This window comes from Chiloscyllium punctatum, chromosome 38, assembly GCF_047496795.1.
Source record: "Chiloscyllium punctatum isolate Juve2018m chromosome 38, sChiPun1.3, whole genome shotgun sequence".
Lineage (NCBI taxonomy): Eukaryota > Metazoa > Chordata > Chondrichthyes > Orectolobiformes > Hemiscylliidae > Chiloscyllium > Chiloscyllium punctatum.
The window spans coordinates 60,728,049-60,754,891 of record NC_092776.1 but is presented as its reverse complement, the minus strand read 5'-3'; the positions used below and the strand labels follow the sequence as shown (position 1 = coordinate 60,754,891).

Sequence of the window (26,843 nt, the reverse complement as noted above, 5' to 3'; positions counted from 1 at the left end):
TCCTGCATCTATTGTCTATTGTCTATTGTCTGTCTATTGTCTAGGTGGGGTGTTGTAGATAGTGTCGAGGTTACAACAAGACATTAACAGGATGCAGAGCTGGGCTGAGAAATGGCAGATGGATTTCACCTGGATAAATGCAAAGTGATTCATTTTGGAAGGTCGAATTTGAATGCTACATAGAGGGTTAAAGACAGGATTCTTGGCAGTGTGGAGGAACAGCAGGATCTTGGGGTCCACATACATAGATCCCTCAAAGTTGCCACCCAAGTCGATAAAGTTGTTAAGAAGGCGTATGGTGTTTTAGCTTTCATTAACAGGGGACTTGAGTTTAAGAGCTGCTAGGTTTTGCTGTGGCTCTATAAAACCTTGGTTAGACCACACTTGGAATATTGTGTCCGGTTCCAGTTGCCTCATTATATGAAGGATGTAAATGCTTTAGACAGAGTACAGACGAGATTTAACAGGATGCTGCCTGGATTGGAAGGTTTGTCTTATGAAGAAAGATTGAGTGAGCTAGGGCTTTTCACACTGGAGAGAAGGAAGAGAGGTGACTTGATAGAGATGTACAAGGTAATAAGAGATATAGATAGAGTAGGTAGCCCCAGGACAGAAATGGCTGTCACAAGGGGTCATAATTTTAAGGTAATTGGAGGAAGGTTTGGGGAGATATCAGAGGTAGGTCCTTTACACAGAGAGTGTTGGGTGTGTGAAATGCATTGCCAACAGTGGTACTAGAGTCATAGATATTAGGGACATTTAAGCAACTGCTGGACAAGCAAATAGACAGCAGTAAATTGAGGGGTGTGTAGGTTAGGTTGATCTTAGATAATTGCCTGGCACAACATCCTGGGCCGAAGGGCCTGTACATGCTGTACTATTCTAAGTTCTATGTTCTCTTAAGATGGAGGCAGAGGTTTTGATATAGTGTTATTGAATTGAATGTTAAAAGTCCAGAATGCTGGTACATGCTGAGCTGAGTATTGTTCCTGAACCTTGTGTTAAGTTTCTCTGGGACATGGCAATAGGCATTGGACAGGGTCCACAGGAAGCTCTTCCATTTGAGCTGATTGTCTTCACAGTTTGTGGTGTACTGTCCTCTACACTGGGCAACAAAACCACAGACCACATGACCACTCTGCAGATACCTCCACTTAGGCTGCACACTGAGCGTTGAATTACTTTACAATTTGTAATCTCCACCTTACTGCCCTGGTGATCACAAAACCAGGAAACAAAAACACCTGAACTATCTGGAAATGAAGGTACAGTTAGATGTATGCAAGACAGCACAGACAGGATCTCTCATTAATCACCTTTTACCTTTTTTTCCTTTTGGGTTTGGTTTTCTCAGTCTGTCTTCATCTTGTTCGAAAAATCTTTTACTGATTTAATCTTCCCCTGGCCTCCACCCTATCACAGAGATTCTCCTGATCCTTTCCACCATCCCATCTCCTCCTAGTTTAAAATCTCTTCCATTTTTAGTTCTCTCCAGTTCTGATGAGAGGTCACTAATCTGAAACGTTCTCTGTTTCTTGCCACGGATGTTACCTGACCTAGCTTTTTTTTTCTTTTTTATTTCAAATTTCTTTTGTATCAACAGTTTTGTACTTCACCACTTCTGCTGTTTCCCCTGGAATGAGCACAGTTCTGATTAGGGATTGAACAACACTATGATTACACAATGAGAGCAGTCAATCTTGTGCCAAAAGGAGTGAAGCAGTTCCAGTTCATCACTGATCTGCCCCAGAGCTGCGGAACTTTTCTGCACAGTGAGATTGAGTACCCCAATGTCAGCCAGACTAAAGATTAGATTCTTTCACTTGGCAGGGAAATTAGCAAAACTCATATTTTCTCAAAGTGCTACTGCTCTAGCTCCATGCCTGAAGGGCCGACTAGTTGTTGCTTTAGATAGCCTGGGTGTTTCTGCAACTGTTACTAACTTCCTGTCCTTTGTGTCAAATCTGAGGTGAGCTTCATATTTTAACAATCATAGACTGATGGGAAAAGCTCCATCTGGTTCACTAATGTCCCTTAGGGAAGGGAATCTGCTGTTCCAACCCAGTTTGCCCTCCCTGTGACTCCAGACACACAGCAATGTGGTTGAAACTTAACTGCCCTTAGAAGTGGCCTAGAATTGTACAATGGATTTGAAGGCTTCATGTTGGAGACTGCATTAAGCTCCAGACCCTGTCAAGGAAACAGGAATGGTCACAGCATCTTTCTCCCTAGAGATACCCCATTCCTGATGAAGAGCTTATGCTCGAAATGTCAACTCTCCTGCTTTTCGGATGCTGCCTGACCAGCTGTGCTTTTCCAGCACCATACCTCTTGACACTAATCTCCAGCATCTGCAGTCCTTACTTTCTCCAAGATACCACATTGAGCAAGCCAGTCAGTTCAAGGACAATTTGGGAAAAGTAACAAATGATAGCCTCACCAGTGACAGCCATATCCTAGGACAGAATAAAGGGGGAAAGTATTTACTTCCAGTCCTTTCTAACATCCATCCAAAGTTTCCAGCAAGTATCACCAGGCTCCAGTGCTTCTACACACAGCTCCAAGGCCTGCTCCCAGCTGCAGACTCCTGTCATCTACCCCTCCTCATCACCCATCCTTCAAATCCCCTACATTGCTTGCTCGCCTCCCCACACTCATCCCTGGCTTTCAGCCCCATGTTCTTGCTCAGTCCCCTACATAGTGCACCTTCTCTCCAATCATCCTTTCATCTTCACCCCAACAGGCTGTGTTAAAATGGGTACGATCCAGAGAATCTGATCTTCCAATGGTGGGGCAGGGAGTATGTTTACTTTTTTGTCTAGGTGTAAGCATTGGGGATCCAATGAAGCTGAATGATTGGCATTTTGTTTGTGCAATAAATGAAAATATACCTTTGAAGAATAGAGACAATGTAGGGTTTAATGTAGACATTTAACAGTAGAGCAGGGCATGCAACACATGTATTGGAATATGGCACCTTACAGTTTAAAGCTGGCTGGGTTGCTGTATGTTTGTAATGGTAAAACAGCCAAAGAAAATGCTGATTGAGCATGAGCATGTTCAAAATTACAAATATTAAAGGCTGTTCGTGTGTTGGTAAATTTTGGAGTCCAAGATTAAAGTGCTCATCTATACTTTTAGAACAAGGAGCTGATCAAAGACCCAAATTAATGCCTTAGTGATCCCAAGTGGAATATGATATTGAATTCATTGGCCCTGAAAGCCAATGCAGTTCTGCTGACTTGACCTTTTCTCTCTGCCAGTTGTCATCGATTGTAGAACAGCTTCTATTCATTCATGGGATGTGGGCATCGCTGGCTGGGCTTGTGTTTATTGCTCATCCCTCGTTGCCCTTGAGAAGGTGGTGGTGAGCTGCTTTCTTGAACTGCTGTAGCCCATGTACTGTAGGTAGACTTACAATGTTGATTGGGAGAGAACTCCAGGTCTTTGATCTAGAGATACTTGAGGAACAGTGATGTATTTCCAAATCAGGACAGTGAGTGGCTCAGTGGGGATTTTGCAGATGGTGGTGTTCCCATGTATCTGCTGCCCTTGTTTTTCTAGATGGAAGGGTCATAAATCTAGAACATTCTGTCTAAGAAGCTTTGGTGAATTACTGCAGTGCATCTTGTAGATAGTACACACTGCTGCTACTAAGCATCAGTGGGGGAGGGAGTGGATGCTTGTAGATGTGGTACCAATCAAGTGGGCTGATTTTTTCTGGATGGTGTCAACCTTCTTGAGTGTTAATGGAGCTGCACCCATCCAGGCAAGTGAGGAGAGTATTCCACCACACTCTTGACTTGTGTCTCATCAATGGTGGACAGATTTTGGAGAGTCAGGAGGTGGAGTTCCTCTATGCAGTTTTCCTAGCCCTCTGTCTTGCTATTGCATCTGTTCTAGCTTTTAGGTTTCACATCCTTGCTGGATTTGTGTAATTAATATGGCTAAAGTTATTAAATTGTACTTTACAAACTTTAATGATGGAATGAAATCTCAATTTTAATTGCGATGTAGTATTGGGATGTTAATAAAAGGTTTTTAAGCTGGTGTTTCCTCAGATGTCAAGAAATGCAATTTTGAGAAGCAAAAAGCACAAGTTGCAGATTTTACACTGGAGTCCGGCGTTAAGAATGGTCTGAAGTCATTTGTCATTGCGAACACAGGGTTAAGGTTAAGTTATTGGAGGGAGGCCATGAGCACAGTACCCTTTGGTTAACAATTGGGTAGAAGCTACTATTTGTGCTGACACATGTCAGACATGGGCTAAGTGTTGCCACCAGAAAGGGTAGCTACTTATTTCTAGGATAAATGTTTGTCAAAAGGGAACTTGCTAAGGGGCTCTTGTTAGGTGACAAGGTTAGGAGTTAGTAGTAGAGCATTTGCTAGGAAGTTAACTCTTACCAGGACATTGTCAGTCAATGTGAATTTGTCATCGGTTTGAGGTTTGCCAGAAGAAATCCAAATTCAGTATTAGGGCTAAAGGCTTTAACGAGGTTTGTCAGGAAGCTGCTTTTAGAAGACAGCACTCTGAACTGGATAGCTTATGAAAAACACATATAGGAAGCAAAGCACTCAACAAGTGGTTGTGAAATGTGCAGCTACAGCAATTAAGGTAGACTGCTAAATTAGAGTTGAAGTCCTGGAGCAGTCTTGTGATTATATGAGAGTTGGCTAAGCTGACATCCCACAGAATATTGTAGACTGATAGACTGAGAAAAACTCAAAAGTCCTGGGAGCCACAGGAAAGATAAACTGAAACACATTGAGTCATTGTACCCACATACCCCAACTAACCCAGTGTTAATCTTTGTTGTCCAATGAATCTTGTTAGTTTTCATTTTAAAGCAGTGATTGTCCTTTTTGCCAATTAGGTTTTGCCCAGCAAGAACCTTCTTTTTAAAACTCCAAGGTTTAGTATAGCTCTGTGCAAGAGAATTTCAACTAGGACTGAGGACTGCAGATGCTGGAGATCAGAGCTGAAAAATGTGTTGCTGGAAAAGCAACAGGCAGCCTGACCTGCTGTGCTTTTCCAGCAATACATGTTTCACAAGAGAATTTCACTCAGTGCCACTGCCCTGCCTTTTCCTCATAATCCAACACATCCTTTCTCTTCAGATAAAGATCCAGTTCCCTTTTGAGAGCCCTGATTGACTCTGCCTCCTCCACTCTGCCTCTTGAGCAGCATTTAGACCCTAGCCACTCGCAGTGTGAAAAGTTTCCCCTCCTGTCACTAACGATGGTGTCTGTCCTACACAGACAGGGGTCTATACAGAGCACCTAGACAGAAACTGTACTCTCTTCACAAAATTTCCAGCAATGGGAACAGTTTCTCCCTAGGTATTCTGTCTAGATCCTTGTAGGTTGGTGTAGGACAGACACCATATAGGACAATTCTTGTGGAATGCCGGAATCTCTGTGTATTGAGGAAGAACACCATCAGCTGTCATTCCTAACTAGACAGGCAAAATTCTGATGTTTTATGGAATTGAACATTAACCCCTGGAGACTGCAGTGAGCAAGCCACAGAGTATTAACAAAAATTAAGAGTTTAAAAAAAATTCATTGATTATCATTGTTTATTAAATATAAATATATTGGAGGTGGTGAAAAGCCTGTTTGACAGGCTGCAACAATGGAATCAACACTGAATATGTCTCGTCTGCATTCATAAGGGAGAAAATTACTTACTCAGTGGTTAGCACTGCTGCCTTATAGTGCCAGGGTTGTGTGTTTGATCCCAGCCTTGGGTGACTGTCTGTGTGGAATTTGCACATTCTCAGTGTCTGCGTGGGTTTCCTCTGGGTGCTCCGGTTTCCTCCCACAGTCCAAAGATGTGCAGGTTAGATTGATTGGCCATGCTAAATTGCCCATATTGTCCAGGAATGTGCAGGCTAGGTGGGTTAGCCATGGGAAATGCAAGGTTTCAGGGATAGAGTCGGGAGTGGGTCTGGGTGGAATGCTAATTGGAGGATCGGTGTGGACTTAATGGGCCGAAAGGCCTGCTTCGATACCGTAGGGATTGTATGATGATAGAAGCAGATAGTCACATTGTTTTGTTACTGTCTTTCTAGAGAGGGCATAGAGAAAGGGAGGAAGAAGGTACAGAGAAGACACACGAGGAGGCTGAGCGAGAGAGAAGAGAGAAAGGGACAGAGACAGAGAAGGATATAAAGAAAGAAATGCAAATGCAGAGACAGAAACGTATGATACAGAGATAGCCAGGAAGAATATGAGAAATAGAGTGAGAGAATGAGTAAGCAAAGTAAAAAAAAAGAGTCAGAGAGTGTGGGAGAAAGCAAGATGAGAGAAAGGAAGAAAGACAAAGAGGGAAGAAAGGGAGAGATACAAATCAAGAAAGAAAGAAAGATCGAAAGAGAGGGAGGGAGTATTACTGCACATACTTGGCAAGAAATGTGAATAGATAGGTAAAGAGGGTTTCTGCTGCTCAGGAAATATCAGGAGAACTCTTGAGGAACTACGTTGTGTCTACATGTGTCTGGCCAACCTGTACGATGCTCCATTGACACAGCGGGTGAGTGAACACTTTCCATTGGCCTAGGCCCCATGAGCTGTAAAGGGCTATCTGGAATATAATTAAACCCAGCAAAATAAAGGCAAACTGGAGGAAGTACACTGAAAACTGGCATCACTCCTCAGTTTGTACCTTTCCTCTGGAAAGGTCCAGGCCTTTCCCAGAGAAACACGCCAAGATAAATATCAGCTGCTGCTGGAGGAACATCAACTCACTGAAAGACACTCCTTGATCTGCCCGAAACCTGATGGTCCTGTTGACAATCAAGTTTTGCAGACTGACATGATGCAATGTCCAGGACTATGTGCTTAGGGATATGCTAAAGCTTGGGGCATAATGGGCAAAGGTCACAGTTTCAGGCATTCCTGGCACAGTACACAGAGGGACACCAGATAAAACTCTCAGTCTGTAACTACCAGAGGATGTTGGACATGAACCATGAGTATACAATAAAACTACAATAAATACTGAGGCACCTAATGCTGTGAATTTAAAATCACTGATTTGAATTGCATTTTTTGTTAGGAGAGAAAACCTTTGCATACACATTATCATGCCAAGAGCATGGCTTGTAATTCTGGATCACCTATAGACATGATAAACTTTCAACTGGAACATATTTTTGAAGAAAGGAGCCAAAAGGTGACTGCAGATGTAAATTCAATATCTGTCAGGAGGTGAACCCTGGAATGTCACTCCTGACCTATCAAGGAAGGAAACAAAATGCTACAAACTGATCTGCATTCTCCTGTGAGTCTCTCAGACTGTGGACATTAGGTATGAGAGGTATGTTTGCAGTTTCCCCTTCCAAGAATATGCAAGGAGAGGGTTAAGAAGCAGTCTCAACCTTGGTAGTATGTGCTAGTGGGCTGAGGTGCTCATTTGAACTAACCTGGGTTTTAGCTCCAGTGTGTTCTGAAAGTTTCATTGATTAACCATCCCCACCCATCATCCCTGTGTTGCAGGTAAAGGTATATATTTCTTAAACTGCTGGAGGCCAAGTAACAAACCAGTCAAAGGGAAACAGGGCAAATGAATTTCTGCTAAGATGCAAAGCCAAGAATCTCAAAATCAGTTTTCCATCTATCAACATCCCACTACAGGTGTATTTACTTTGCACAAACAATGTGAGAGACTATTTAAAATATCTTTTACTATTTTTTGGACTGAAGTTTAATTTCCAATTTGTTTGTATGTGTGCTTGTTATTATTTCTTCTCATGTTTAGTAACTAATAAATTAACTTTTTTGTTATGTCACCCCTGTTTAAATTATCTCCTTTTAAATCACATTTCATTTGATCTTGGATAAAGGAAGTGACCCTTTTTAAATAAACTTTGCTGCATCCCCTGAGAGAGGGGTTGGTCAGTAGAGATGGGAAGCCAGTTTAACCCTCCCCACCCAGGACTCGACAATGTCAGAACCTTGCCCAGGGCTTGGCCATGAGCAAATGGTAATCAGTTATCTGATTTTTGTGTCACTGCAGTCACTCTCTGAGATAAAGTATACAGAATGTGAAGCAAAATTAAGCTGGAGGAGAAAAACAAAACATCTACTTTGAATGTATTGCTCAGGTCCAAACAACATACTCTAAACACTCAGTATCGTTAATCAGCTTTATCTCAATGGAATTGGAAATTTCATCCTTGAAATTCATTTTAGGTTTGAAGTTTTGCAGTTGTTGTGGGTATGTTTGCTGAGCTGGGAATTTGAATTGCAGACATTTCGTCCCCTTTCTAGGTGACATCCTCAGTGCTGTGGAGCCTCCTGTGATGTGTTGCTCTACTGTGTCAGTTGGAATTTATGTGGTTTCATTCCCATTGCTTCCGGTTGCCATTTCCGGTTGTTCGTTGCAGTGGTCAGCATATTAGGTAGGGACAATATGTTTATTGATAGAGTCTGTGGGTGAGTGCCATGCGTCTAGGAATTCTCTGGCTGTCCTCTGTTTGGCTTGTCCTATTACTGTTGTGTTGTCCCAGTCGAATTTGTGGTCCTTATCGTCTATCTGTACGGACAGTAGGGACAGCTAGTCGTGGTGTTTAGTGGCTTGTTGATGTTCATGAATGCGGATCGGTAATTGCCTGTTTATCATATACAGAGGAACCTTGATTATCTGAACGAAATGCGCAGGCACTATTTCGTTTGGATAATTGATTATTTGGTTAATTGATTCAATGCCTTTCCTCTGGGACTCAGTGTTTTCTGCTAGGTCCATTCCTCATTCAGGAAACTAGGCAGCAGCACACCGCGCGCAAGCCCCAACCCCTGTCCGTCCTCCAACCCTGTCCAACACCAAACCCCATCCACCCCGTCCCATACCCCAATCCCATCCAACACCGTCCCCATTCCCCCCACTCGCCCCCAACCCTGCCCAACATTGCCCCCATCTGCTCCCTGCCCACCCCTCAACTGCATCCAACACCACCCCCATCCGCTCACCCCCCCAACTCTGTCCAACACCGTACACCATGTCCACCCCCCCAACCCCATCCAATATCGCCTACCATTCCCCCCATCCACCCCTCATTGCCCCCCATCTGCCCCTGCCCACCCCTCAACTAGTCCAACACTACCCCCATCCGCGCCCCCCCTTATCCATCCAATACTACCCCCCATCCCATCCAACACTGCCCCCCTGTCTGCCCCAAACCACCCCCCCACCCGCCTCACAATCCCATCCAACACCGTCCACCACCTGACCCCCACCCGATCCGCCCCTGTCCCCTCTCCAGGGAAGCTAGACTGGAGACCAACAAGACTACTGCTGCTGCCTTTTGGGGCTGGAGGGTGAGTCACTAAATATCTCTCTCTCACACACACACACACACACACACCTTTTTACTGCAACTGTTTGACAGGTTCCACCTTTGCCCTGTACAAGATAATGTTGAGGAGATTATCTGAGGAAGGGGGGTTTAGGGGACAGACCTGTGTAGAACTCCAGGGAAAATGTGTGGGGAGAGATAGAGAGAGGGCTGGAGGTCAGTCATTTGGAAACGGTGCCTGGGCTCCCATCGATGTCCAGGAATGTTCTCGGCAGCATTTCAGGAGCTGAGTTCACTTTTAATCACTGTAAACAAAAAGCGCAATCACGTCTTTGATGTAATGTGTGTATCGGGACCTCAAAATCTCCTTTGGATAATCCAATATTGTTTTGTATAGTCTCTGCATGGAATCTTGTACACCACATTTGTCCTGCACACGATGGGTATTGGGTCTTTTGTTCTGATGAGTTGTTGGCTGAGCATGGCTGTCAGTTTATTTGCTGTCATAAATGTGAGTGGTCGGAGGAGTCTGGCTGTCAGTTCTGAGATTTATTTTATATAAGTTAGAGTGGTTAATGTATTGGGTCATAGCATGTCCTTGTCACGTTTTTCTGCCAGGTATCTGCAGATGAAGTTCTTGGCAACCTAGACCCAACATCCTGACCACTGCAATGAACAACTGAAACCAGCAACTGGAAGCAAAGGGAACAAAACTACATAAATTCCAACGGACACAGTACAGCAGCACTTCACAGGAGGCTCCACAGCACTGAGGATATCACCTAGGAAGGGGACTAAATGTCTGCACTCCAAACTCGCAGTTCAGTGAACATACCCACAGCAACTGCCACCGCCACCCGCGCTACAAATCTTTATGCAAACCAAGTGTATTTCATTTTAATCTTCTCCATAATAGTAAGGCTGTTTGAATAGACCTGCCCAAACGGCCTTATACCAAACAGGTTTATCTGTGGTTATACATCAGACCAGGTCATTCTCGATCCATAACAAACCCTAGAGTTGGAGGTGGTAATGGAAATAACGCCAACATCCTCAACAAAGGACACCCCCGCCCTTTAGTGTAGAAATGTCAGGAATGTAAACTATTTAACGTTCTATTGATGATGGGAACTGCATTTCCTTCAAATGTTTCACTTATTTTCTGTTACAGGATGGCTGGCTACAGATTTTTATAATAAAACAAGAGATTAAAGACGGTGTTAATGACTAAAAGGTTAAGTATGGCTGCGATTTAAGTTCACTCTTTCTTACTCAGTGATTGTTTACAAACTGCAGATTCTTCGGGAACCTTATTTTCTGGACTTAAATAAAGTATCCCTTCTCCTCTTATTTCTACAGAATTTATATATCAGCAATCCTGCATATTTTTCCTGTGCCTGAATGTCAAAACTGGAAGGCTCTGCGGTGTCTGAGTCATCCTCTCCTGTAATGGAAAAACTTCATCTCCTCGTCCTCCTCCCACACCTACAGGCTTTGAAATGCTAAGCTCTAACATAAGACACTATCTTATCTTGCAAATTCTTTCATCTTGCTGCTTTTGGCTTTAATTTCTGAATCTTCAAAACTCAGGCTTGGGCATTTTGCGAATGCGTTTTTGCCAGTACTCCCGTGCTTTGAAATGCTGAATTCTCCAATTCGTAGGATATGAATTGGAGTGTGCAAAGCTAGCCCCTAATTTGAACATTAAATGGCTTTCAAACCTCAAACAGCTTCAAGAAGCACATGCCCATTAATTAGGAAAGCTGTCATATTTGGTCTGTGCCAAGCAATTCAGTGGCAGGGCCCATGTCTGTAAGGCTCTTAAACAGGTTCAAGGCTCCTATGTAACATTGAATAGCTGGCTTTGGGAAAAAACCACCTACCTGCAGTCCAGTGGGACAAAATGGAGAGACAATGCAGAATGCTGCAGCATGGAGGAATTTGACAGTCCTAGTGGGTGAGTCACAAAAATTTAGCAGCTAGGTTTAGTGGATAATACAGAAGGAAAATGGAATATTGGTCTTTATTTAAAAATAAGGTCTTTCTAAAACTATATAAGACACAAGTCAGACCACAGCTGGAATACTGTGAACAGTTGGATCCCCTTTTCAAAGGAAAGGTATATTGTCATGAGTCCAGAAAAAGATTCACTCAGAGTGACTGTCTTATGCTAAAAGGTTGAGTAGATTGGGTTTGTATTTGCTGGATCTAGAAGATTGAGAGGCAATCTTATTGAAACATGATTCTTATGGCACTTGACAGAGTAGAAGCAGAGAGAGAGTCTAGAACCAGAGGGCATAATTTCAGATTAAGGAGTCACCCATTTAAATCAGAGGTGAGGGGGAATTTCTTTTGTCAGAGAGTAATGAATGGGCGCAAAGGGTTATCAAGGCTCGATCATGAAAAATATGTTCAAGACTGAGATAGAGAGATCTTGAAGCAGTAAGGGAATCAAAGATTATAGGGAAAAAGCAGGAATGTGGAGTTGAAGATTATGAGATCGGCCATGATCTCATTGTATAGTGGAGCAGACTCAATGGGCTGAATGAGCTATTTCTGCTCCTAAATCTTGTGGTCTAATGGGAAATCCTAAGGAAACAGGTCTAAACCAACTATCCTAATTGTTGAACTAGGAGAAGCAATGATGCATCTTCCCTCATTGAAACCACATTCTGCTAACAACTTCTACACTCTAATGCAATTCACCATTACCCAAATGCTATCCTGTCCCCTCGATCTTGATCCTTTCTGTTGATTCCCCTGACTCGCCCACTTGATCACAATCTCTGGACTCACTCTCATCTCTGACATCTGTTCACTCCTGGCCACTGACTGTCGGGTTCAATTGTTCTTTTGTGTGTCTGTTTACTAGCAATGGTCATGGTGTTTGATTGTTTACGTGTGGACTCAGCAAAGTAAACAAATGGGAGTTAAGAGAGGCATAGGTAACACAATAGACAATAGGTGCAGGAGTAGGCCATTCTGCCCTTTGAGCCTGCACCACCATTCAATATCATCATGGCTGACCATCCTTAATCAGTATCCTGTTCCTGCCTTATCTCTATAACCCTTGATTCCACTATCCTTGAGAGCTCTATCCAACTCTTTCTTAAATGAATCCAGAGACTGGGCCTCCACTGCCCTCTGGGGCAGAGCATTCTACACAGCCACCACTCTCTGGGTGAAGAAGTTTCTCCTCATCTCTGTCCTAAATGGTCTACCCCATATTTTTAAGCTGTGTCCTCTGGTTCGGCACTCACCCATCAGCGGAAACATGTTTCCTGCCTCCAGAGTGTCCAATCCTTTAATAATCTTATATGTCTCAATCATATCCCCTCTCAGTCTTCTAAACCCAAGGGTATACAAGCCCCAGTCGCTCCAGTCTTTCAGCGTAAGGTAGTCCCGCCATTCCAGGAATTGACCTCATGAACACAGGGAAGATTGCAATTGGATTAGCTACCATTCTGTAGAGCAGACTTAAAGAGATTAATGGATTTAGGAGCAGGAATAGGTCAATGAAGAAAGGGCTGCAAACTACTGTTGATATGTAATAGACATTTTCAAACACAATAAAGCCTGTTACACACATAGGAGACTGGTAAATATTCTAGCAGCTTGCTGAAGCCATGTCTACATCCGATACTGTGGTAGTGTTCCAATTCCTTCAAGCCAAATGAAACTGTGATGATCGAATGCTATAAATTCCACCGGACAGGCCAGGGCAGATGAACTCATTTAGCATGTCTCAGCAATTCATTTCTACGTGTAAAATTGACAAAATAACTAATGACCAAGTTCATGACCAAATCATTGAAAAGGCTTCCATTCCACGGAGTAGGGAATGTTACCTCTGGAAGGTATTTTTTGTTTTGTTTCTTCAATTTTGGGGTGTGGAAGTTGCTGGCAAAGCCACCATTTGTTGCCCACTTCTAATTGCCATTGAACTGAATAGTTTGTGATGCCATTTCAGAGGCAGTTGAGAGTCACTACATTGCTGGAATTTATATGAGTGGGTGAGGACACTAAGGAACCAAATGGGATTTTACAATGAGTGAGAATAGTTTCAAGCTTACTATCTTTGAGACTAGCTTATTTTATTGTCAGATTTATTAATCAGATTGAAATTCCACCAATTTGCCATGGTGAGATTTGAACCCTTGTCCTCAGGGCATCAGACTCGAGCTGCTGGAATACTAGGAAGAGGGATGAACTAGCTCCTCTTCTTTATTGCCCTGCCCTGTTGATTGGTTGATTGCAACAAGGTTAAGCTAAAAAGCATCCCCTTCTTTGTAGATACCATTTTCCTAAACCAAATGTTTTGGGAGGAGCCAATTTAACCAGGCTTTCTAGAATTAACTAAGAACGATTTATTAATTAATAAATGACATTAGAAATACTTAAGCATCACAAACACACAATGCAGAAATGGGAAATTAAAAAAAAGTTTGAAAAATATGTCTAGGTCTGTGAGTCACTCATGATTGTAGAATATCATAGCTCTTAGAGTGAATGCTACCCATAGCGTTGGCATTGGTAATTGAACAGTCAAGTGCTAGTTCCTTTCATTAGTGGTTGGCTGGTGGCACCCATTTACCTGTGGTGCAGGGGTGTTTAATGGCTCAAAACTGTGAACCCCAAAGTACATCATTCCACACATTAGGATATCACACAGAGACCAGGGCTGAAGATTACGTTGTGGGCGGCACGGTGGCACAGTGGTTAGCACTGCTGCCTCACAGCGCCAGAGACCCGGGTTAATTTCCCGCCTCAGGCGACTGACTGTGTGGAGTTTGCACGTTCTCCCCGTGTCTGCGTGGGTTTCCTCCGGGTGCTCCGGTTTCCTCCCACAGTCCAAAGATGTGCAGGTCAGGTGAATTGGTCATGCTAAATTGCCCGTAGTGTTAGGTAAGGGGTAGATGTAGATGTAGGGGTATGGGTGGGTTACGCTTCGGCGGGGCGGTGTGGACTTGTTGGGCCGAAGGGCCTGTTTCCACACTGTAAGTAATCTAATCTAATCTAATCTTTAACCCCTGTCCCGTGTACTGTTGAAAATGGGGGTGGAGGAGGGGGAGAAACACAATTGTGTCTTTGACTGTCTGGTGAAGTCTAGAGAAGAAACATGGAAAGCCACATCTGAAAAGGTTCCAACTGAATCTCATTTCAAGATGTTTCAAATGGAGAGATTCACTTTAACACATCTCAGCAGAAAAATAATCTCCTGTTGATTATGTCCCCAAACTCCAGACATATTTATGTTTCATGCTTCCATGAATAAAAAGGGTTATAAACAAAACACAAACTGTGGTCTGTTTCTGTTAGTGAGCTAATGTACTAGTGTGGACTAGTATGCTATGAAGGTCACAGCTTGAGGACAGCCATGAGATACCCCAGCATTGCAAGAAAAGGACTTGCTTTCGCTCTGAATACGAGCAGCCATGTCAACCAGTGAAGTCCCCATTAAAAAGGAAACAGAACAAAAGACTGTCAGTTAACTGCTGAGCCAAGATTCTCAAAATCAACTGCTTCACTACCAATGTGAGCATTACCAGTATCACCAGAACTTACCGGCCTCAATGTTTGACCATCTTCGTGAAGCCAAAAGACTGATTTGTAAATCTTTTTAACTGTTACCTCTTTACTCAATTCACATTTCTTAGCTGTGTATGCAGTTTGCATTTCACTATCCTTTTCATAAACCTTTCTATTAGTGAGGTAAGTCTGGTTAAATTGGCTCTTTTCAAAATATAAATACATTTTGACTGGGAAATGGTGTTCACAAGGGAAGGGATCCTCTTCTAAGTTGTGACCAATTGAAAGAAGTGTGGATTAAGAAGGGGAGCCAATTCCTCCCTCCTCAATCAGAAGAATACCATTTGTAGGGGCATGTATGATCTGAATTGTAACAAATTGGGTTCCTTGCTCAGGAACTGGTTAGAACATGATCCAGGAACAAATGGGAAGGATGTACAAGAACAAATTTACAAGAAAATTGCAGAGAAATGCATAAACAGAAATGCAGTAATTATAATGGGGCTTTAATTGCCTGAATATAAACTAGGAAAGTAGTTGTGTAAGGGGTAAAGAGGGGCAAGATTTCTAAACATGTGTTCAAGAGAATTTTTGGACAGCATTACATTTTCAGACAAACAAGAAAACAGGCACTGCTAGATCTGATTCATGGGAATCAGATGGGCCAAATGGATCAAGTAACTGTGGGGGAACAATTAGGGCACAGCAATAATTGTATCATACGATGTAAGATGACAACAAAAAGAGATAATGAATGATCCAGAGAATCAGAAACTGGGGAACAAAACAACTTCAATAAGCCAAGAATGGATTTGAGTCCAATACGTTGGAGTTAAAGGTTGACATGATAAGTGGTGGCTAACAAATGAACTACCCTCAAAGAGGCGATAGTTTGGACAGAGTCAAGGTGTATTCTCTCAAAAGGCCAAATAAATATAGAGCTCCCTGAATTTCAAAAGAGCTAGGAATTAAATGAAAAAAAAGGTTGAAAATTGAATTGAGAACCATACTGAATATACTGAATATACAGAGGAAAGTGGAAAAAAATAAATAACACAAGCAAAGAGAAAATATGAAAAGATTTTGGCAGCTAACATAAAAAGGAATCCTAACATAGGCATCTAACCAGTAAAAGAGTGGAGAAGGGCCATAGAGGAACCAAAAAGAGGTGTGGGATAGGGCATAGCTAAGACATTTAAACACATAATATGCATTTATCTTTTCCAAGGAAGAAGATACTAGCCAGGCCATAGTGAAAGAGGAGGGCATTCAGAGGGTTTCACGAAGGCACTTGCACCAAAGGAGATACATCCAGGGATACTGAGAGAAGTCGGAGTGAAAATTGCAGATGCACTGACTGTAATTTTTACATTTTACTTAGAGTGGTGCCAGTAGATTAGAGAATGGTAACTGATACAATAAAATAAAGAATTGCGCATCCTGAAGTCTGAAGCAAAATTTACTGGAGAAATGTGGCAGATCTGGCAGCATTTGTAGAGAGAAAACAGAGTTAACATTTTGAGTCCAGATTCTTCAGAACTGATGTTAGCTAGGAAAAGCTGGTAAATTTTGCTGAAAACACAGGGTGGGAGAGAGCAAGGTATAAAGGAGTAAACGTTAGATGGAGATGGAGCCCAAAGGGAGAACGTTTGGCAGACAAAGGGTGAGCCTGGGAGAAAGAAAAGCTGATAACAGGCATTGTTAGTAGATGGAAATGGTGTAGCCATGCTGAAAGCAGGCTGTGTAATGACAGGGCCTGGGATTTACGGTGGGTAAAGGACACAGAGGAAGGTGTTCAGGCCTGAAAACTATTGAATGTGATATTGAGTCTTGAAGGCTGCAAAATCCTCAAGTGGAAAATGAGATGCTGTTTTTCCAGCTTGCACTGAGCTTCGCTGGAGCACCACAGCGAGCCTAAGGCAGCAATGTTGTCAAGGGAACACAGCGGTGTATTGAAGTGACAGGCAACAGGGAGCTCAGGGTCAATTTTGTGGAGAGAACATACGTGTGTTGTTCAAAGTGATCACCAGTCTGCGTTTTGTCTCCCCAGTGTAGAGCGGTCCACATTGTGAGCAGTGAATAGAGTAGACTAGATTAAGTGAAGTGCAGATAAATTGCTGCTTCACTTGGAAATTGTGAATGGGGCCTTAGATAGTGAGAAGGGAGGAGGTAAATAGGCAGATATTATACCATCTGTGACTGCATGTGAAGGTGCCGCTGGGAGGTGTTGGGAGTGAGGGAAAAGTGGACTGGGGTGTCCAAGAGGAATGGTTCCTGCAGAATGCTGACAAAGGAAAGGGGGGAAAATGTGTCTGTTGCATCCTTTTTTCAAAAAAGGAGTGTAAAAATAAGCTCAGCAACTACAGGTCTGCCAGTTTAATCCATGTTACAAAACTCCTTCAAATAGTGATTTAGGACAAAATTATTTAACAAGCAGATACAAGTTAAACAAAAAAAGCCAGCATAGATTTCTAAGGGGAATCATGTTGAACTAATTTGGTAGAGTGTTTGAAGAGCCAACAGAATGGAGTTGCTTCGAGTAATGATATTAATGTGATGTACAGATGGCATTTGATACTGTGCCACAACATACCTATGATCAATGTTATATGGAAGATAATGATATCTGCGTGTTACAAATCCCACCTGTTAAATACCTCATCTGTTATACCACCCACATCTGTTGAAGCCTCCATTATGACCCATATTCCCATGCTATGGCCCTTTCCAGTAACATAACCCATCTTTTAAATTCTTGCCTGTTCCCTTACCTATTCTCCCCTGTTATGAAATTCCCCTTCTGTTATAACTCCTTGTCATCAAACACACCTTTACAATCACTGCCTGTTGAACCCCAATTTTCTGTGATATCTTGTGGCTGCTAAATCTCTTGCCTGTTATATCCCTCACCTGCAATGCTCCTTATCAGTAATGTTATAGTCCTCACTTGTCACACACCTCACTTGTCTTACTACTTCAGCTGTTATAGTCCTTATCTATTTTGCCCTTTGCTCCGTACACAGCCTGCCTGTTACACTCCCTGCCTGCTATATCACCGAGTGCCTGATGCACTGCCTTTGCTCTCAAAATGCCTGACTGTTATATTCCTGACCTGTAACATCCATCTGTTACAGCTCTCAACCGAAATACCATTTGTTGTTATAACCCCATCTTGTCTGTGTCATCCTTCACCTGTTCTGCATCCATTCCCCACCCACCAAAATGTCTTTTTGTTTCACTACTTCTAAAGTTTGACTCCATAATAGCTCTGCCTCTTGGTTTCTTCCCTTTCTTGGTGCTTTTCAGCGATGAAAACAATTCACTTTGAAAATCTTGTAAAACTTCCTACAGTCCGGTTCAGTTCTTCCTGAAAGCAAACACTATGAACCTTGAGGAAACATCTGAATGACAATGATCCAAGATAGTGGGATATGGGCTGAGTGCTGGCCAGTGGGACTAGGTTGGGGTATCTGGTCGGCATGGTTCTATGACTATGACTATGCTGTCAAGTCTCACCTGACTTAGCCTGCAACATTCCTCCATGTAGTCGTTCAGACTGTCACTTGATGGTCGTCTTTTCAATGCCTCTTGATTGAGTGGGGTTTCAGTTGCATGTTTTCCTGCTCCGTTCAGTGTTGCTGGTGAATTTGTGTCTGCAATGACGATTTCAACAAGGGAGACATGCCTGGGCTGGGTCGCTTCCTCATTTATAACAGTTGGACTCTGTGTCATGTCTCTGCTGGGTTTAGTGGTTTTTTTCCAATTTGCAGTGGCCGTGGGTAATTTCTTGACCTTCACTGGAGCCTCCCTGGGCCTTGTGTCTTCTTTGAAACACTGGTCGGGGTTGTGACAGTCAGCTGTAAATGGACAATGCTGAACTCCTGGGGACGAGGACACAATGCTCAAAGCCATCCCAGAGTCACAAGAGGATTCCCTTCGATGGACGACAAAGCTCTGTTCAGACCCTGAGGGAGTAGATGGAGAATTAGTGCCGCTGGGCAGTTCAACCCCTGAGTCCTCAGACTCTGATTTATAGAGTTTCAGGATGGAGCAATTGGACGGCTCGCTGACTGCAGCATACTCCGAGAAGGAGCTCTCGAATCCAGTCTTCACTCGTTCTGCGTGTTTATGTGGTTGCTCCGCTGGGCTGGCCTCAGGATTTCCTGTCTTGCCTGAGACTGGATGTGACAGGGTGTCCTCAGTCTGCGAGCCATTCTGGAGGAGGGTCACTTTGGTCAGAACCACCTTCTTCTTGCACGAGTCCTGTCTCACCACTAGAAATACAAAAGCTACAGGTCATCAACTCCAAAACATACTCGGCACACACTGCTTTCAAACTCAAAGCCATTGCCGGCCATTTGTAGAGTCATAGACTTATACAGCATGGGAACAGATGCTTCAGCCCAGCTCATCTATGCCAACCAGATTCCCAAACTGATGTAGTCCGATTTGCCTCCATTTGACCAAGATCCCTCTACACCTCTCCTATTCATCTACACATTCAGGTGCCTTTTAAATGTTGTAATTGTACCAGCACTTCCTCTAGCAGCTCATTCCATACATGCACCAGCCTCTGTGTGAAAAGTTTGCCCCTTAGGTCCCTTTTATATCTTTCCCCTTTCACCTTAAATCGATGCCTCTAGATTTGAAGTTCCTACCCTGGGAAAAAGACCTTATTCATGCCCCTCATGATTTTATAAACTTCTTTAAGCTCACCCCTCAGCCTCCGACACTCAAAGGAAAAAATTTCCCCAGCCTATTCAGTCTCTTCCCATAGCTCAAACCCTCCAATCCCAGCAAACCTCCTTATAAATCCTTTCTGACCCCTTTCAAGTTTAACAACATCTTTTCTATAGCAGAGAGACCAGAATTGCACACAGTATTCCAAAAGTGGAGTTTGAATTCAATCATTACCTGGAAATAAGAATCTACTGATAAACATGAAGCCATTGCCGATTATCAGAAAAACCCATCTAGTTTGCTCATGTCCTTCAGGGAAGGGAATCTGCCATCCATACCTGGTCTGGCCTGTTTGTGACTCCAGACCCACAGGAATGTGGTTGACTCTCAACTACCCTCTCAAGTGACTTGGCAAGCCACTCAGTTCAAAGGCAACTAGGGGTTGGCAATAAAAGCTGGTCAGCCAGCATCCCATGAGTGGATAAACAAAACATACTAGCACTAGATAATAGAACCAGTGCAGGCACAATGGGCTGAATAGCCTCCTTCTGTGCCATCTCTGATTCTATGAGTTGCCATAAGGGCTGCCAGCCTGATTAACAACATTCATCCCCCCTCCCCATGGCCAATTGGAGGGCAATCTCAGTAGCACCATCTGGAGCAGGGACTGCATCTAGAAGAGTGGTTACCATGGAAACACTGCTCGCAATGCACCAGATATGGTGTCAGGGGATGGGGGGATGATGGGGTCAGTCAGATAGGCCTTGGTGAGGGAGGGAGCAAGGGTTAATTGCCTGCCACATAGTGCTCAGTTGAACCGGCTTCTTTGCCAGGTCTGATGAGAGTGATGGGACTGCCAGTGTTCTCCAGGTGGTCTTCCCTCTGCCAGCAGTAATAGGACAAAGAACAAAGAAAAAAGTACAGGAACAGGCCCTTCAGCCCTCCAAACCTGCGGTGATCCAGATCCTCTATCTAAACCTGTCACCTATTTCCAAGAGATCTGTATCCCTCTGCTCCCTGGCCATTCTTGTACCTGTCCAGATACATCTTAAATTATGCTGTCTTGCCCACCTCTAATCACGTCCACTGGCAACACATTCCAGGCACCTACCACCCTCTGCGTAAAGAACATTCCACGCGTATCTCCCTTAAACTTTTCCCCACTCACCTTGAACTCATGACCCCTAGTAATTGAGTCCCCCACTCTGGGAAAAAGCTTCTTGCTATCCACCTTGTCTATATCTCTCATGCTTTTGTAGACTCCAATCAGGACCCCCCTCAACCTTCGTCTTTCTGATGAAAATAATCCTAATCTATACAAGCTCTCTTCATAGCTAGCACCCTCCATATCAGGCAACATCCTGGTGAACCTCCTCTCCAAAGCATCCACATCCTTTTGGTAATGTGGCAACCAGGACTGTGCACAGTATTCCAAATGTGGCCAAACCAAATTCCTATACAACTGGAACATGACCTGTCAACTCTTGTACTCAATACCCCGTGCAATGAAGGAAAACATGCAATATGCCTTCTTGACCACAGTGGCACAGTGGTTAGCTGCCTCACAGCGCCAGAGACCCAGGTTCAATTCCCGCCTCAGGCGACTGACTGTGTGGAGTTTGCACATTCTCCCCGTGTCTGCGTGGGTTTCCTCTGGGTGCTCGGGTTTCCTCCCACAATCCAAAAATGTGCAGGTTAGGTGAATTGGCTATGCTAAATTGCCCGTAGTGGGGGAATGGGTCTGGGTGGGTTGCGCTTCGGCGGGTCGGTGTGGACTTGTTGGGCCGAAGGGCCTGTTTCCACACTGTTAGTAATCTAATCTATCAACCTGCGTGGCCACCTTCAGGATACAAAGGACCTGAACACACAGATCTCTCTGTACATCAATTTTACCGAGGGCTTTTCCATTTACTGTATAGCTTGCTCTTGAATTGGATCTTCCAAAATGCATCACCTTGCATTTGCCCGAATTGAACTCCATCTGCCATTTCTCTGTCCAATTCTCTAATTTATCTATATTCTGCTGTATTCTCTGACAGTCCCCTTCACTAACTGCTACTCCACCGATCTTAGTGTCATCTGCAAACTTGCTAATCGGACCACCTATACCTTCCTCCAGGTCTTTTATGTATATCACAAACAACAGTGGCCCCAGCACGGATCCCTGTGGAACATTACTGGTCACAGTTCTCCATTTTGAGAAACTCCCTTCCACTACTACTCTCTGTGTCCTGTTGTCCAGCCAGTTCTCTATCCATCTAGCTAGTACACCTTGGACCCCATACAACTTCACGTTTTCCATCAGCCTATCATGGGGAACCTTATCAAAGCCTTGCTGAAGTCCATGTACATGACATCTACAGCCCTTCCCTCATCAATCAACTTTGTCACTTCCTCAAAAAATTCTATTAAGTTGGTAAGACATGACCTTCCTTGCACAAAACCATTTTGCCCGTCACTGATAAGCCCATTTTCTTCCAAATGGGAAGAGACCCTATCCCTCAGTATCTTCTCCAGCAGCTTCCCTACCACTGACGTTGGGCTCACCAGTCTATAATAACCTGGATTATCGATGCTACCCTTGTTAAACAAGGGGACAACATTGCATTAATGTCAGCATTCACAGAAATGGACTATAGTTGGGAACTTATGTAACTGATGAACAGGAGGAAATGCTGCCAGTTTTCCAGCTGCTGGCGAAAATGGTATCTGAAGTTGAAATGTGACCACCAGCCCTTTCCCACCTTTTCTTGCTGCTTTCTGGGACCCCTTGGTGAACTTTGTGCCCTCTATGATGGTGGCTAGGAAGCAGACAGGTGCAGACACCCCCTGATTACCCCCAGGACTACATCAGGGATGGGAAAGGTCAAGGTCATGCTTTTCATTCCTGTACCTGTCCTGGTGCTTGGTGCCTCTGGTGGATCTCCCAGATACACCAATAAACAATGAACTGAAACATGTTGGTATTTGTAATCTATAATCTCTTTGACAGACACAGGCAGTGCCCTCTACCCTGGCTACAGATGCTGTAAACCTCCCTTGGCTACAGGCAGTGCTGTCCTCCTCAGTTACGGGCAGTACCAATCTCTTGGCAAGAAGCAGCGCTGTTCTTCTCAGCCACAGGCAATGCCACTCTCCCTGGGCTATAGGCATTACTGTCCCCCTTAGATACAGGCAGTACCATCCTCTAAGCTACATATAGCATTGTCCTCCTCAGCTACAGACATTGCCACCCTCCCTTGGCTAAAGGCAATGCTGTCCTCCTTATGTACAGGCAGTGCTCTCCTCTATAGACAGTGCCATAATTCCTGGCTACAGACAATACAACATCAACCCACATCCCTCCCAATCTCCTTTGGCTACAAGCAATGCTGTCCTTGACAGGCAATACCACCCCCTTCCCCTGGTAGGCTACATATAATTGGGAAGATGGAGGAATCAAAGAAAGTTACTATGAGTAAGAAGGTTGTGTTGGAGAATCTGAAGGTCAGAAGATTTATAAATTCCCTCAATTGCTACATCCCAGAGTGCTGAAGAAGGTAACTATGGAGTTAATAGATGCATTAGTGATAAATATTCCAAACTTTGAAAGATTCTGGAATGATTCCTGTTATTTGGAAGGCAACAAATGTCATCCCATTATTTATGAAGGGAGCAAGAGAGAAACCAAGACTTTTTTAAAAATGGTAGGAAAAGGATGTGATAAATAGACACTTAGATGGTCTGACTGGGGATAGTCAGCAAGGATTTGTGAATGCGAAATCTGGGAATGAGAATTACAAAACTTCCTCACCCCCTCAGTGAAGAATATCCTCCTCAACTCAGTCTTAAATGGCCTATCCCTTATCCTCAGGAGGCTGGTTAGAAAAACATGAGATGTTCTGGCATGGATTAAATATGGGCTAACAGAGAGTGAACAGAGAACAAAAATAAATAAGTCTTTCTCACATTGGCAGTCCGTGACTATTGGGATACTGCAAGGATCAGTACTTGGGCCCCAACTGTTCACAATGTATATTTACGTGTGGGGACCAAATGTGATATTTGCAAATTTGAAGAATGTGTGTTGTGCGAAAGATATAAAACTGTGTCAGGAAGATTCATATAGACTTAATGAATGGCAGAAACATGGCAGATAAAATATATTGAAGAATAATATGAGATTAGTCACTATGGCAGGAAAAACAGATGTGCAAAGTATTTCTTAAATGGTAAGAAATCAGAAATGTTAATGTACAAAGAGACCTGGGTGTGCTTGTTGACAAGTCACTAAAGACTAACATGGAGGTGCAGTGAACTTTAAAAGGAAAGTGGAATGTTAGCCTTTACTGAAGAGGATTTGACTACAGGAGTAGCAAAATCTTGCTTCAATTATATGGTTAGACCACATCTGGAATATTGTGTACAGTTTTGGTCTCCTTTATCTCAGAAAAGATTTTATTGCCATTGAGAGTGCAGCAAAGGTTCCCAAGACTTTCCCAGATTGACAGGACTGTCCTATGAAGAGAGATTGGGTAAAATGAACCTGTATTCTCCATGTTTTGAAGAATGAGAGGCGATCTCAAAGAAACTTATAAAATACCAAAAGAGACAGATAGGATTTATGCAGGTAAGGTGTTTCTCCTGGTTGGGAAGTCCAGAACCTGGGGTACAATTTGCATGAGGAGAAGATTTTGTTATTTGAGGGTTGTGAACCTTTGGAATTCTTGAACCCAGAGTGCTGTGGAAGGAGAGTTGTTGAGTATGTTTAAAGCAGAGAGACAGATTTCTAGACACTAATGATACCAAGAGACATGGAGACAGTGTGGGGGAAAAGGCATTGAAGTGGATAATCAGCCATGATCGTATTGAAGGATTTAATCGGCTTGATTGGCTGGATGGGTTACTCTCGTTCCTTAGACTCTGCTTGATGTCATCATCTACCTCCTCTGCCGGATTCCGGTGCAGGGGTGTGGGGGCAGTGCCAGACCTATCATCCTTCACAACATTTATAAAATCATAAGGGGTAGAGATAGGGTAAATAGAGTAAATTTCCCTGGGGTGGGGAGTCCAGAACGACTGGGCATAGGTTTAGGGTGAGAGGAGAAATATTTAAAAGGGACTTAAAGGGCAATTTTTTCATACATAGAGTGGCGTGTATATGGAATGAATTGTCAGAGGAAGTGGTGAAGGCTGGTACAATTACAACATTTGAAAAGGTTGAGAGGGATATGGGCCAAGTGCTGGCAAATAGGACTAGATTAGGTTAGGATATCAAGTTGGCATTCACTGGTTGGACCGAAAGGTCTGTTTCCGTGCTGTATGACTCTATGATGGGTAATGAGGGCTGTGCTGGGAATGTCCCAACATTGTATTTTTCCTCATCCATGATTCCCATAACACCAGGGTCACCAACATGATACAGAGCTCCATTCACTTAAACTTGCTCAAATAAAAGCTGACAATGAATACACACTCCCCCTTTCATCACATCCTGAGAACTCATCCCCAGTCTGTACCCTCTGTCTCCTTCCCCTGGATCTATTTCAAATTCATATTTCACCTGGGAACTACACTTATGTGAAACCTTATAGAATTTTTACACATTTAAGGACAGACTCAGGTTATATTGCTGTTATTTGGTCTAAAAGACTCAGGGGCAAGAGAAGGGAGTATCATTGTATCAAATCAACTTTTCATAAGTTCACCTCTGAAACCAACTTTCGACAGAGTCATTTTAGAAATATCCCAGATAATCAGTTCTTGGCTCACTCAGCAAGAAAATATTTGGTCAGTCTGTAACTCCCAACCCAAGCTGTCTTCCCTTCTGTTAGGACTTGGGGATCAATGAATCCTGAGATTGGCTGCACCATCAATCCAACATGGCTCTGTCTGATAGAGATGGCAGCACAGTGTATCAATTTTAAAATTTTGACTGCATTTATGAATCTGGCATTTCTGCAGGGGGTTGGGTGGTGGGGGGAGAAAGAGAGAGAGAGAGAGAATTGAGGGTGATAACATGCTTGAAGTTGGATCTTAACACCCAAGTGTACTGTTAGCAGTGCTAGAATGTAAGCTTTGATCCGTCATCTGATCAAATATCATCAGCGTCAAAAATCATGATACTTTTCCACATGGACAGGTTCTGAAAGCTGAGGGGAAAATCTCATTCTTAAAAGCAACTAATAATTACAACAAAACACACTTCAACTTCATACTGTCAGTGTCCCTACACTCCAGGGATGACAGTTGTTCAAGAAGTCAGCTCACCACCACCTTCTCCAAAGCAGTTGAAGATCAGTTAAAAAATACTGGCCCAGCCAATGAAGCCCATATTCCTGTGAAAAATGCTGTTTAAAAAATACAGATACAGATGTAATGTATGTTGAGTGAGTGCTTAAAATCTAGCAGGTGTAAAGTTGTTCACTTTGAAACCATGGTACATTCAACAGGGGAAAGGACAGTGATCAGTCAAGGGAGGGCTGGTGGACTGGTTTACAAACAGGATTCAATCAGAGGGGTCAGTCCCACTCACAAACCAGCCCCTCCAGAGAGAAGTTTCATAGGATAGTGGGGAGGACAGGTCACATTCCTGGGTAGGTTTGAAAGGCAGTCAGCACAGCCTAGCTTTAATTGGCAGACTGGCTCCACTACATTAAATCCCACATTAAGCACGACCACATGGGAAGCTCTTCCGCTCCCTACCTTTTTTCCAGGAACCCCCAGCTCCGAAGATGCCATTTCTCCCAAACATCATCTCTCAGGCAGCAGCTCCAAAAGACTTCGGCGGCTCGCTGCTTCAGCTTCCAGTCCACCCCTCACAGTACAACCAGGTCTGCTGACAATATCCTCGGATGTTTAAACTGGAGGCATTCCAATGCTGTGCCTTGGCTGGATGAGATTTGCTACGAAGGAAGGAAGCTGGGTGTGAGCAGAACTCAAACACTAGCTGCAGCTTCCACAGCTCAAAGCAGCCGTCCAGCAACCGCAGGCACAGCTCCCTGCTCGATAATGCGAGAGGGTTGGGAGGAGGAGGATACCAGCTCATCAGCACATCCCACAATCTTAAAACTGGACGGGCCAGTCTCAAGCAGCCACTCACAGCCCTGCCTTAAGGGGAGGAGAAGATTTGTGATCACTTAATGAATTCTGAAATAAATCAAAACCCTTCTCTTTTTCCTCATAGCAATCTCTGAATGCTAAGGAGGAGGTTCCAAGCTGCCCCCTTTGGAAATAATGTGACTCCTTCTGTACTCTGTTTTTAACCTCTTTGCCATTAACAGTTGCTTTGAAAAGCAGCCCTAGAATTAGCACAACCCGGGACAGATTCCCTGGTTTCTTGGCAATTCATGAAAG

At 43.5% G+C, this 26,843-nt stretch overlaps 1 protein-coding gene across 2 annotated transcripts in view; it reads right to left on the bottom strand.

The window, feature by feature from the left end:
* The window catches only part of LOC140463661 (uncharacterized), a 68,544-nt gene extending 42,030 nt beyond the window's left edge, over positions 1 to 26,514 (bottom strand). For both annotated transcript variants that reach the window (XM_072557986.1, XM_072557987.1), the window contains exons 1-2: positions 26,193 to 26,514; positions 18,345 to 19,102 (exon numbers count right to left, since the gene is read on the bottom strand). In XM_072557986.1, coding sequence (XP_072414087.1) covers positions 18,345 to 19,102; positions 26,193 to 26,244 — 810 coding nt within the window. In that variant the 5' untranslated portion in view covers positions 26,245 to 26,514. The remainder of the gene's footprint in view (positions 1 to 18,344; positions 19,103 to 26,192) is intronic.
* Between the last annotated feature and the right edge of the window lie 329 nt (positions 26,515 to 26,843).